General features: G+C 62.2%; 2 protein-coding genes across 2 annotated transcripts in view; one reads left to right on the forward strand and one right to left on the reverse strand.

Moving 5' to 3' along the window:
* The first annotated feature begins 6,193 nt into the window (after positions 1-6,193).
* Positions 6,194-7,615, forward strand: LOC134729742 (uncharacterized). The gene is given in 2 exon segments (XM_063601428.1): positions 6,194-6,493; positions 6,496-7,615. Coding segments are annotated over 2 exon segments (483 nt in total). The 5' UTR covers positions 6,194-6,318; the 3' UTR covers positions 6,804-7,615.
* Positions 7,616-10,064: 2,449 nt separating this feature from the next.
* The window catches only part of LOC106634217 (putative uncharacterized protein encoded by LINC00313), a 33,108-nt gene continuing 30,920 nt past the window's right edge, over positions 10,065-12,252 (reverse strand). Inside the window, exons 6-9 of the mRNA XM_063601429.1 lie at positions 11,960-12,248; positions 11,790-11,833; positions 10,631-10,783; positions 10,065-10,281 (exon numbers count right to left, since the gene is read on the reverse strand). The gene's annotated coding sequence lies outside the window, so the exon portion shown is untranslated. The remainder of the gene's footprint in view (positions 10,282-10,630; positions 10,784-11,789; positions 11,834-11,959; positions 12,249-12,252) is intronic.

The following is a 12,252-nucleotide window of genomic DNA, read 5'->3' on the forward strand; positions in this document are numbered from 1 at the left end:
TGACAGACGGGTCCGAGCAGGGCAAAGTGGCCCCAAGGACTCTGAGCAGGAAGGGATTGAACACAGGGAAGGGGTATCACAGGACCCAGGATGGGCTGCAGACTCCAGACGGGCCTCCTGGGAGACTCAGGCACAGAGTGCCACCCCACCAGGCACTGTCACCACGGCAGCCCCCCCGGAGCCATGCCGGGAGCATAAAGCCACCAGGGCCACTGCGTTGCCACTGCCTTGCACCCCCGGGAGCTGGGGAACAGACCCGCACAGCCGTGACCACCTGAAAGCCAGATGAGCCAGGGGAAGCAGCTGCGCCTGCAGCCACCCCCACTCCAGCACATGGAGAACGCGCCAGGACAAGCTGGTGTCTCCGTGGGGTGCCCCCGTTGTCCCCATGTCTCACATACAATCGCCTGATGGGTGGCCTTCCCCACATCCGGGACCCTGGCTAGAGTCTGGAAGGCGGCTGCCCACGTCCCAGCTGCCCCTGAGCAGGGAGGCCGGCAGGGGATGCACGGCGAGTTCTCTCAGTGGTCGGCCGGGCCCCAGCCCCCTGGGTGCTGCGAGGGGACCCTGTGAGCCTGCTGATGGCCAGTGAGCCGCGGTCCTCTGGTCCTAGCCGGCCTCGGGTCTGTGTCCTCCGGGCAGGACGTGTCTGGCAGGCCAGAGGCGGCTCCTGTGTGCACGGAACAGCCGCTTTTACAGGGGCGTCGGCTCGAGGCGCTGGCAGGGCTTCTGTCGCACCAGCCCTCGGCCTGAGGCAAATGCCGAATGCCGGTGCTGGGAACGGAAGTGGGAAATGACGGGGGGGGGGGGGGGGGGGTGGGGGGCGGGGTGCGGGGGAGCGGCCCTGACGAGGACTGTACGGGGACGCATGGGGGTGCGGGGAGTTGAAGGAGAAAGCAGCAGAGGGAGGTGTGTGGATGTGTGTGTGTGCGTGACTGGGGTGTGAGCGTGCCCACTGTGTGTGTGCCCGTGTGTGTGGCTGTGAGGCGTGAGTGCAGGCGTGAAGTGTCTGGGAGTGGGAGCGGGCATGGGTGTGTGCCACGGGCCTGCTGTTGGGTCCTTGGAGGCCACGGTTGCCCCTGAAGGGCCTGCAAGCTCTTTTTTGATTTGTAGTTATTTGAGAAGTCTATACAGGAAGAAAATTAAACCGCATTTACTAAATACAATAAAATTACAGGAAGACAGAATTGTCCCCAAATTACAAACATGTGGCCCGAGTTGCTCCACGACAGCTCAGCCCCAGACCATGCAGTGGAGATGGCAGCCCCGAGCCCCGGGCCCATCTCCTGCTCCCCACTGAGGTGACACAGGACCCCCATAAGGCAGGACCCCAGAGCCCCACGCAGCAGCGGGGGCTGTGTGGGGGGAGGGACCCCTGCCTGCTGTCCCTGCCCAGCCTGCGGTCCCGCCCCCACCGGGCAGCGGACCCTGGACTGCTCATGATCACGGCCTCACCTGGAAAGCTGCTATGGGCTGGTCTGAGCCTCTTCCCTCTTTCCGGGAAATCTGAGGCCCACCAGCAGCGGGCAGCAAGTCATGGGTATGTTCGAGGACTTGGAGGCCCAGGAAGGCCACCAAGGAGCAGGAAGGGCCGTGTCCTGGGAACAGAGTCCAGGCCAGAGACCCTCCCCAAGGCTGTCACCCAGGAGGGAGATGATGGGAAGTGACAGTGGGGCCCAGGCTGGAAGTGAGAGGGGCCGGGCCTGTGGCAGAGTAATAGCTGGCATGGAGTGGGCAGAGGCCAAGGCAGCCGGGTGGGCACCAGACTTGGGAGATGCTCGGCCTCGCACTGAGAAAGGGGGGGCGCTGGGGCCAAGTGCCCACTGCCTGGAGAGCAGGGCTGGGTCCTCAAGGGCCCCCTGCTTTTGGATGTTGTGCAGCCACTGAAGCTGAAGCCCAGTCGCCCCGGCTCCACGGTCCGGGTCCAGACTCCCAGCAGGTGGCCGCCCCTGACCACCTACTCTGAAATCCAGGCACATCCTGGCACCACCCGGCTAAGAGCCCACATGGCCCCGGGGCATTCATCTCACCGGGCAGGGGCAGCCTCTGACCTCATCCCAGCTCAGTAGGTGCTCGCGGTGCCCTCCTAAACGCCAGCCATGAGCTTGAGCGAACGCCAGTGTGTCGTGAGGCTGAGCACAGCCTGGCCCCTCCACTCCGGCTCCTGGTGGCTGTCTGCTGTGTCCCCTATGGGGGAAGAGGTTTCTCTTTGGCCCAAGCCCACCTGCCCCTGCCTGAGGGCGCCCTCAGCCACTAGGCTCAGCCCGTCGGAAACCCGAGAGCCCATGTCCACGACAGGGCCAGCCAGTGGGGAGAGGACCCGGGGCTCCCTTGGAGGCAGGGCACTGCTCATTCCCGCGGCCGCTCGGCCCCGCCCGCTCCCTCCACCCCGATTTCCCACAGGGCTTGCAGGCATGGCCCCAAACAGACTCTGTCACCCAAGCCATGCGCCTGGGCCTGCCTTTGGGTGTGGATGGGGGGTGCCTGGCAGGGGATGCCTGGCGGGGGGTGCCTGGCGGGGGTGCCTGGCGGGGGGTGCCTGGCGGGGGGTGCTCTGAGTGCAGGAGCGGACGCCCAGGCTGCCCGAGGAGGGCAGGGCGTGAGGACTGGGACAGCCGCGCCCCTGCTGCTTGGCACGACCCAGTGAAGAAATGACGCCTGGAAGGGCCACGTGAGCTTCGGGCGGGCGGTGCCGGTGGAGGGAGAGGCAGAGGCTGTCAGCCTCTCCCCACCCCTGCCTCACCTGGCCACGCCCGACGTCACCGTGTCTTTCTTTGTGAGATCTGAGTCCACCGACCCCACCTTGTTTAGATTAGGTTGGAAGTCACCTGGGTTGAGCTGATGGCTGATTCCGTCAGCAAAAAGAACCGTGGAACATACTGGCACTTGGGCCGGTGTGAAGCCGCCCCCCTGCCATGAAAAATGGCTCTTCCCTGCCACAGCCGGCCCAGCGGGAGCCAGGTCAGGGCCTGGAGACACAGCGCCCCCCACCGGAGCCACTGCCCGGCCCAGCAGCACCTGCGGAGAATCCCACCAGCACCCACGCCTCCTGCCGCGCCACCGCCCCAGCTTTCTGCAAATCCACCTTATGGAAGCCTGATAAGGTGAAGTCCACATATAACTAAAAGCGAGTTACTGAGGGTTACTTTCTTTGCAGAGTGGTTCCCCTAAAGGATTCCTTTAAACATGATCCGGTCAGCCAGTGCTCACTTACGTTCACCAAGTCACGTCGGTTTGGGGCGGCAGGAGCCCAGCGTGCCAGGCACCTGCGGGAGGGGAAGATGCTGGGTGGGGCCCTGCTTTCGACACTTTGCATCTTAAGCAGGTGAGCAGACAGGCACACATTTGCTCCCTCAGTTCCTTGGGGTAGCTCTGATGGGCAGGGAAAACACACCAAGGGCCAATCGTGTGGCACCGACTCGCTGTCTCTCTATTGTATTTTATAGAAATGGTCTCACATTCGCCCAGGCTGGAGTGCAGTGGTGCAAGCATAGCTCATTGTAGCCTTGAACTCCTGGGTTCAAGCCATCCTCCCACCTTAGCCTCCCAAAGCGCTGGGATTACAGGCATGAGCCAACACACCTGGCTGGCACCAACTCTCAACCACGCTGTCGCAGAGAGCGGGGCCCCTGCTTGCTGCTGGATGTCACCTCCCAGCCCTGAGAGGCTGGGGATGGGAGCCGGCAGCACTCCTTTGCACAGAGCACTGCAGGAAGCACTGGAATCCGGAAAGAGCGCGGGTGCCGTGAGCAGACTTCCCGGCAGGCGTCAACCTCCTGTGTGGTCAGGAGTGCAGGCGCTGGGGCCGGAACCCTGGGCACTCGACCACAACCGCCTGGGCAACGCGGCCAAGTGGGCGCGTGTCCTGGGGCTCTTGCAACAAGCCAGGTGGCCTCAACAACAGATACTGATTCCCTTACAGCTCTGGGGACCAGAAGCCCCAAATTAAGCTGTGGGCAGGGCTGCACTCCCTCCAGAGGCGCTAGAGTGGGATCTTCCTTGTCTCTGGCAGCTTCTGGTGGCCCAGGCGTTCCTTGGCTTGTGGCTGCCTCCCTCCAGTCCCTGCCTGGCCCTCCCATGGCCTCGGCCCCTCTCCATGTGGCTCTCCCTGGGTTTTCTCTTCTCTTCATGAAGGCGCTTGTCCTTCACACCAGGCGCTGTGGTCCAGCCTGACAGCCCAGGACGATCACGCTGCCAGGTCTTGACCTGATTATATCTGCAAAGACCCTTTTTTCAAATAAGGTCATCTTTACAGGTTCTGGGACACAGACAGATCTTTCTGTGGGGACACCATTCAACAAAGAGGGGAAGCCACAGCCAGACCCCCCTCCGCTCAAAGGCTTGCTGTTTCCTAACTATGTTGCCCGCCACACTCCGTGTCTATAGAGCTGGGACAGTGGCAGTGCCCACCTCAGAGGTCACCGTGCAGATTAAATTCATCCCTAGACATGAAGTGCTGGGTGCAGGCACAGAGAACTGGAAGGAAAGGTTTCCTGTGACCGTGTGCTCCTTCTGCCCTCGGCTCGGGGTCTCTGCTGTGCTTGGCGTGGGTGGTGACGAGGATGTCACTGGGTGCACAGCTGGCCCCGCAAGCTGCCCGGACCCCAGGCCTCCCCTCTTTCCAGCCAGGATGTTGTGTGCTCACAGCCTCTCAGGGCCACAGGTGCAGTGACTGCTGCTGCTGTGTGCTTATTTGCTGCAGAGACTCCACTGGGGCCAGGCTGAGCAGGACTCCCCAGACATATCCAGAGGTCCTTCGAGAGGGCCGCATGGCAGGCACAGGGTTGAGGGGCCTGGTGGCACGGCCACGGCTCACCTGGGAGTGCAGGTGGGAAGCCCCCACACCTAGCAGAGTGCAGCTCCTTCCCGCACAGCCACCTGCGCTCCTTGGCCTGACCCCGTAGGGCTCTCAATAAGAAACGGGGGCTTCCCCTCCTCCAGTCTCACCCTCAGTCTCCGCGTTGTCTCCTCCCAGCACCTCCTCCTCTGATGCGTCACAGTCACAGGTCCTGGTGAGGAGGGAGCCACGCCAAGCACAGCGGCTGGAACAGGGGCAAGTGGGTGCCCACCCCGAAGTGCAGGCAATGAACTTGTGCAGTAGCCCATGGTGAGCTGTGGGGCTGTTTGTGACTGCAGCGTAGCCACGCCCATCCCGCCTGATGCGGCCTCTTCATCCAGAGTGGGGGTGACGTGCCAGCCCCCACCTCGCCGGAATGCTGGGAGGAGCGTCTCCAGGGAAGGAGCTCACTTTGTCAGCTGTAATGTGCTGTGACTATCGTGTGAGCTCCCGGGTCACTCTAACAAGTCCCACAGCCTGGGGGCTTCAACAGAGAGAGCCTGAATGGCTCTCTCACCATTCAGGAGGTGGAATCCAGGGTCAGGGTGCGGCTCCGCTGGCTCCTGAGGCCTCTCTCCTTGGCTCTGTCTCCTGCTACTGTCCTCACAAGGCCATCCCTCTGTGTGGGTCTGTGTCCTCATCTCCTCTCCGTATAAGGATACCAGGCAGATTGGGCCAGGGCCACCCCACCAGCCTCATGTTACCTTAACCACCTCTGTGAGGACCCCATCTCCAAGTAAGGTCCCTTGCGGAGGCATTGGGGCTTAGGGCTGCAGCATACAGATCTGGGGGAGACACGCGGCCCCTAACAGTATCAAGGGTGGGTGGACCCCCATAGGATAGGACAGCCGCCCAGTGGGGAGACACGTGGCCCCTAACGGTATCAAGGGTGGGTGGACCCTCATAGGATAGGACAGCCGCCCAGGGGGGAGACACGTGGCTCATAACAGTATTGAGGGTGGGTAGAGCCCGATAGGATAGGACAGCCACCGGGGGAGACACGCGGCCCATGACAGTCTCGAGGGTGGGTGGACCCCCACAGGACAGCTGCCGGACATTTCCTCTTCTGCTAGTCTGAAAATCACACTGTCTTAGGCAGACAGGGAAGAATCAACATTTCCATGCCAGGCAGAGGCCCCCGGAGTGCAAAGGACCAGAGGATCAAAGAGCAAACGTCACCCTCAGGGTCTAACGTGCAGGTGGCAGGACCCCGGCCCTTCCTGTGTATCTGATTGTGGGTTTTGTCTCTGCCACGTGCAGGGATGGGTGCAGACTCCGTCCAAGGTCTTGGCAGGAAGAGAAAACTGCCACTGCAGAGGGGCTGGCTGAGGGGCTGGGATGGGGTCCCCGGGGCGCGGAGCTGCACACCAGCCCCTGGCACCTAGGCAGAAGGTCCATTGCCCTCTGCCCCGCAGCCTGCCCGTTCCCAGGCCAGTGAGGGTGCTTCCAGGCCCGTCTGCAGCCAGAACACAGCCCGTTCCATGTGCTTGTCCTTGGGACACATGAGGAATGAATCCAGGCCTCGGTCCTGGCCTCCTCCCCAAGGCTGGGTGCTCAGGCGTCCCCCTCAGCCCCTTTCTCTAGACCTTCCGGCTGAACAAACGAAAACATCTCACAGCCCTGCAACAGCCAGGAGCTGCTCGTGGAGCTCCAGGCCGGCTGGAGAGAGAGAAGGCGCCCTGGGCAGCCCGCCAGCACCCGGGCTCTCACAGCGGAAGCCCACGTCTTCTTGGGCTCTGTTTTGAAAGCTGTTCTTTCCACGATGGCTTTGACAAGAATCGATTTGAGTGAGCCGGCGTGTCAATACAGGCCAGCACAGGACTGGCCTCAGGGCCACATTGGGGAGGGTGGCGACCAGGCCCTGGCTGCAGGACACGTGGGCAAAAGCATGGCCAGGCAGGAGGTGGGGCCTGTGAGCTTGGCTACAGTGACCGTGGGCGCTGGGCCCGGGGCTCCTCAGCCCTGAGGGGAGACCCAGGCCCAGGCAGGCTCCCAGGCGGGCTCCCGGGCTCCCAGCCTTCCGATCTTCTCCCTTTGAGACCTTGCCTTCTGCACAGTGACAGGAAAGAGCCCTGACTCCCACTTTGCAGGGATGTATTGCATTTCCAGAAAGTTCCTTCCGGGTGCAGAGTGATACGTGAACCCTGGGGACTCACTCCAACTTGGTATTGATTTTCTCCACGGAGGACCCAGCAGTCACGGCCCGTGTCTGCACAGCCCCTGGGATCCTGCGGAGGAATTCAGCCGGCCCCTCCCCGTGCCGAAAACCACGGAGGCAAAGCCAGGCCAGGTTCAGGTTCCACGCAAAGCGCCCTCCTGTGGCCAAGCCCAGCCCCATGAGGTCAGGAGGCCTGTGTGGGGTCCCAGGTGGGGAGGCCGCCTGGGTGGGGGCTCCCGCCAGCGCCCCTCCCCACTCATGGAGGCACAGGAACAGCCCTGCGTGCCCGCAGGACGCCTGGCTCTGCCCACTCGCCCCCACAGCGTGCTGAGGAGCTCGGGCTTTGCTTTCTAGGGTACAGTGAGAACACGGGAGAGGACTGAGAGACCGCCGGCTGCCGAGGGAGGAAGAGCAGGATTCGCACCCCCGTCATCGCTGGGCCCACACGCCGCCGACAGCTTCCGCGTGTGGCCATCTGTCTTTCAGAAACCCTCTGGCAGAGGGACCCAGCAGATGACACGGGGGCCGTTCACACTCTGAAACCTGCCTGGAGTCAAAACACTGCTGGCGAGCCTCCGCCGCAAACCCAACCCAGATGGTCTTCCCTGGTGGCCCTCGGGGTGGCGGGCACCCTGCCCACTCCCTGCCAGCCCGTGCCCGCTGGACTCCAGGCCCGGCCGAGCCCCCGACCGGTCTCCTGACCCAGCATGCTGCTCTCCCCTGGGCCCGGCTTCCTCGCCCGCTGGGACTCCCAGGCCCCTCCAGCCCAGCCCCGAGAGCAGGAGCCCCAAGGGAGGCTTGGCGGCTGTGGAGGCGAGTGGGCCACGTGTAGCTGGGAGGCCGGCAGGACCAGGAGCCCCTCACAGCGCAGCACCCACAGCATCATGAGCCACTTCCACTCCTGGGTGGCCTGGGGGCCCCCACCCCGCTCTGAGCTGCCCCTTGTTGTGACCTGGGGTCCCCCGTGGTGGGCCCGCCCCTTGCGCCTGGGATCCAGCCTCAGTGAGGCTCCAGAAGTGTCGTCTCCGCCGGCCAGGCGTCAGCGCCTCCACCCAGGATCACACACTCCTATCTCTGCACTTCTGCCCTCCATCCTGCTCCACGCCGCCTCTGCTTGTTATTCCAGCACATTCCAGGGTGATGCCTGCTGAAGCCACGCAGCCAGTGCCTCCACCCTACCCCCCACCTGACCCACCGGCCCCTTCCGCACGCTGGAAGCCTGCCCGGCCTGAAGTGTCCTCACCTGTCGCCCTATCCTCCCCTCCACTCCAGCCCACCGGTGACTCAGCCCTCACAGCTCTCTCCTCCCCGAGGGAGCTGGTGACTTGGTTCTGATGGTGCCGGGACCCAGCCCCGGCATGTTCAGAATCCTTGTCCTTTAACCTGCGTCCACATGTAGTCGCCTCCACCTCCCTGCCTGAACCTCCAGGCCCTGCAGAGCAAACACTGCTGCCTGCAGGAGACCCCTGGGGCCTTCTCCGTCCCCTCATCCTCCTAAGGAGCCTCCCCTGCCACCGTGCCAGAATGTGCCGGAGGAATAGAGGCCCGAGCCTCCCGTGGCCCCAGCGAGGCTTCCTCTGGGGAAGACAGTGAGCCCAACGCCCTGGCTCTCAAGGGGTGGACGGAGTCCAGCTGGCATCGACCGGGTGCCCCTCTTCACCGGTGTCCACAGTCCTTGAGAGCAAAGGTGGTCCCGGCAGTGCAGCAGAGGGCAAGGGTGGGGCATGTAGAGTCTCCAGGGAGCCACTGTTGGTTGGAGAGGGAGCCCGAAGTGGGCTCCGGACCCCAGCAGGGACAGCATACCCTTCCAGCGGGGGCAGCCGATTGATCTGGGCACACGAGCAGGAGGAGCGGCGCCACCCAGGGCTGACCTCACAGCCCTGCTCACGTCTCGGGGCATTTTGGCAGACCCACCTAGACCTGGGGGACAGCCTGATTTCCTGCAGCCATGACCTACAAGGGTGGCAGCTCTCTCAGGCTTGAGTTACCAGGACACAGACCTGGGCCATTTAATGTGCGGGCAGCCCCAAGTCCCGGCAGGGCCAAAAGCAGAGACGGCGGCTGGGGATGAAAGTGCACGCTGGTCCCAGATGGGGCTGTGGGTTAAAGCTGCATGCTGATCCCTGGGCCCCCTCACTCTGTGAGCTCCTGAAAGGAGGGAAGCCCCCACACCCTACTGAGTGGAATGCTCCTTGGCCTGGGACCCCGTCCAGTGTCTGCTGCTGTGGGGGCGGGCTCTGGGCAGAGAGAGGCCAGACAGGCACCCAGGAAAGCTGGAACACATCCCTCCTGCTTCCCCCAGGGTTCCCAGAGGCGACCTCCCTCCTGCACAGGCATTTGTCATCCTTAACCTCTAGGACATCTTTGCCGTGTGCAGTGAACCCCTGGACAGTGTTGCGTGCCACTTTGCCGGATTTGGGCTGTATACAGACCGAAGCATGTGGCATGAAGCCTTCTGCTGTCAGCGAGTTCCTTGTCCCTCGACAGTATGTGCCCAGGCTGCCCTTCAAGGTGGCAGTGATGGCAGTTGTCTCTTGCACGCTGCGTACAGTTCTGTCACTGACTCTTACACACAGCCCTGGAGACGGCAGAGTGCCGGGAGCATTCTATGCAAGTGTCCTGGCCTGTGCGGGCGTCTCCACAGCACAAACACCAGCCAGGGACCACCCCCTCTTCTGCTTCCATGATTCCACCAACTGGGTGGGGCAGAGCGGTGCCAGGGCCGGAGGCACGCCCCAGGTGAGGGCAGGTGGCCATGCCAGTGAGTGCACTGCGTTCTCAGTTAATTCATCCTAAATATTTCTAAGTTTCTTGATTATTGCAGTTGCATCCCCAAGATAATGCCCCCCTCACCAAGTAGAAGGCACATGTGCTCTGATGGCCCCTCCCACACTGGGGTCAGGGCACAGCAACGTAGCGAGGCGGCGTGGGGGCTCAGAGGACCTCGGACCAGGCTCGGCACATGGGGCTTCTCCAGCCAGCCAGGGGGAAGCACCCTGCAGACTGCTAACTTTTGCAAAATAGAGTTAAAAAGATCAGCTAGAAAAATAAAACAAAAAAGGAAAGATATACAAAATACAAGGCCATTTATATTGTTACATTTAACAGTCATCAACTCACTCCGTCTGAGGGGCGTTGGCATCTGTGGACACACTCAGTGCCGAGGTTTGTCCCACTGCGGGCAGGCACAAGCAGCTTTCCTGGGGGGCTGGCCCTCGCCCACTCTGCTTGGCTATGCTGCATGGGACACTGAGGCACCTGTCGGCTGCTCACTGCCTGGCTGCATCTGTGAGGGAGGAAACAAGCTGGGTACCAGCTCAGCCTCTGAAGACCCCACGGGTGCCCTAAGCTGTGATGTCTGTCCCCAAAGTTCATTTTGGGTGGGAGTGCTGGGGGTGCAGGGACAGAGGGTTCCAGCTCACCCAGGGCCAGCCCTGACCAGACGGCAGGAACCAGGGTCTGCGGCTGGATGCAGACGGCAGGCAGATCATTCTGGGGAAATCCCTTTCTTAAACCACATACTGTCCTGGGCTGAGCAGGCCCCCCTAAAAACTCATGTCAACTCAGAACCTCAGAATGTGACCTTATTTGGAAATAGGGTCTTTGCTGATGTAATCAAGTTAGGGTGAGCTCACACTGGAGTATGGTGGGCCCTCATCCAATGACGGCATCCTTGTAAGAAGAGGGAAGTCAGCCCCACAGACGCAGGGAGGACAGCCACGTTTCAATGGAGGCAGAGACTGGAGCCACACAGCCGCATGCAGAGGGACGCCCGGGGTCACCAGGAGCTGGAAGAGGCAGGGAGGACCCTCTCCTCAGGCCTCCAGAGTGGGCAGGGGCCTGAGGATGCCCTGATCCCCAATTCCAGCCTCTAGAGCTGTGAGAGGCTCAGCATCTTAGCTCCCCAGCGTGTGGCCTCTGTCAGGGCAGCCTTGGGAGCTGAGCCTGGCCCCTAACTCTCAGGAGCTCTCCCACAGACAGGGTTCTGCATCTCCTGAGCACGTCCGAAGCCCCCTTTCCACAAGGGCCACTGCTCGCCAGGCTGACGGTGACCGCCACCTTCCCTAGGGACCCACCTTCTGTTCCCAAAGGCCCTGCCTGACACCCAGCCACTCAGCCCCACCCCGCCTAGCCTGCACGCCCCACACGTCCACGGGGTCTTCTCTGAACGGGCCTGGCCTTTCGGTGGGGAGGCGAGGCCTCCATTTGAGGGCTGGCCCCTGATTGCTCCAGCATTTCAGTGACGTTGTGCCCCAGGCTGAGGGAAGACTCTGGAAAAACTTCCCACCAAACTCCTCTTCTGCAGAGTTGAGCTGACAGGAAGTCTGTAACTTTCCTGCAAAACGTTATTCTACCCCCGCCAGGTGAGCTGAGATGGCAAAGGCTGACGACAAGGGTCCCGGGAGTCCCCACAGCTGTGGGGGAGGGTAACTGGCACCCCACACCCTGTGGGGAATAGCAGCAAAGCTTCACACAACCCCCAGGGCCAGTGTCTGCTGCTGAGCGCAGGTCCCACCAGAGCCAGCGTGAAAGCCACAGAAAGACAACCTGAAGTCACCAGTGTCCCTCGGCAGAAGGAACAACCCGTGGTGTCTCCCGCTCCCTCCCTGCACAGCCATGAAAAGAAAGGGCCTGTGTCCTCTAACAGCAGGGAGAACACAGTCCCCAAGACCCCCACAGGCTGGGAAGTCAGAGATCACAGGAGAGGTCACCTCTGGGGGTCATGACTCGGGGGAGTCCCTGGGGGGGACCAGGGGTTCTCTGTGGTTCTGGCGTGCTCTTGGAGGGACTCACTGACACGCACGGCGGTTACACGGGTGCAGACACGCAAAGAAGACCTGAGCACGAGATAAGATTTGTGTCTTTCATGGTACGTCAGCTTTACCCCATTTTTAAAGACTTTCAAAAATGTTATTCTGGGCATATGCTTTGAACAGATTGTAACCCCACCCCAGAAGGAGGACCTTGGATGTGGAGCTGGCAAGCTGGAGCTGCCCAGGGCTGTCCGTCTCCCTGTGGCTTCTTCTCCAGGAGGCTCCCGGGAGCAAAGCCGAGTCGGCAAGGCCGTCCGCCCGCTGAGCAGGTGTTGGCTGCCTGGGTGGCACTTCCTGTGCTGAGGCTCAGGGCTCTGAGCCCTCATGGCACACAAGGTCTTGAGGACAGTGACCACACAGCCCAATCGGCTGGGCAGGTGGACTTAGGAGGGAGAGCCGGAGGCTGCAGAGTGTGCTCCGAGGTACCCTCCACCTGGGACTGT

Source organism: Pan paniscus, chromosome 22 (genome assembly GCF_029289425.2).
Source record: "Pan paniscus chromosome 22, NHGRI_mPanPan1-v2.0_pri, whole genome shotgun sequence".
Classification (NCBI taxonomy): Eukaryota; Metazoa; Chordata; class Mammalia; order Primates; family Hominidae; genus Pan; species Pan paniscus.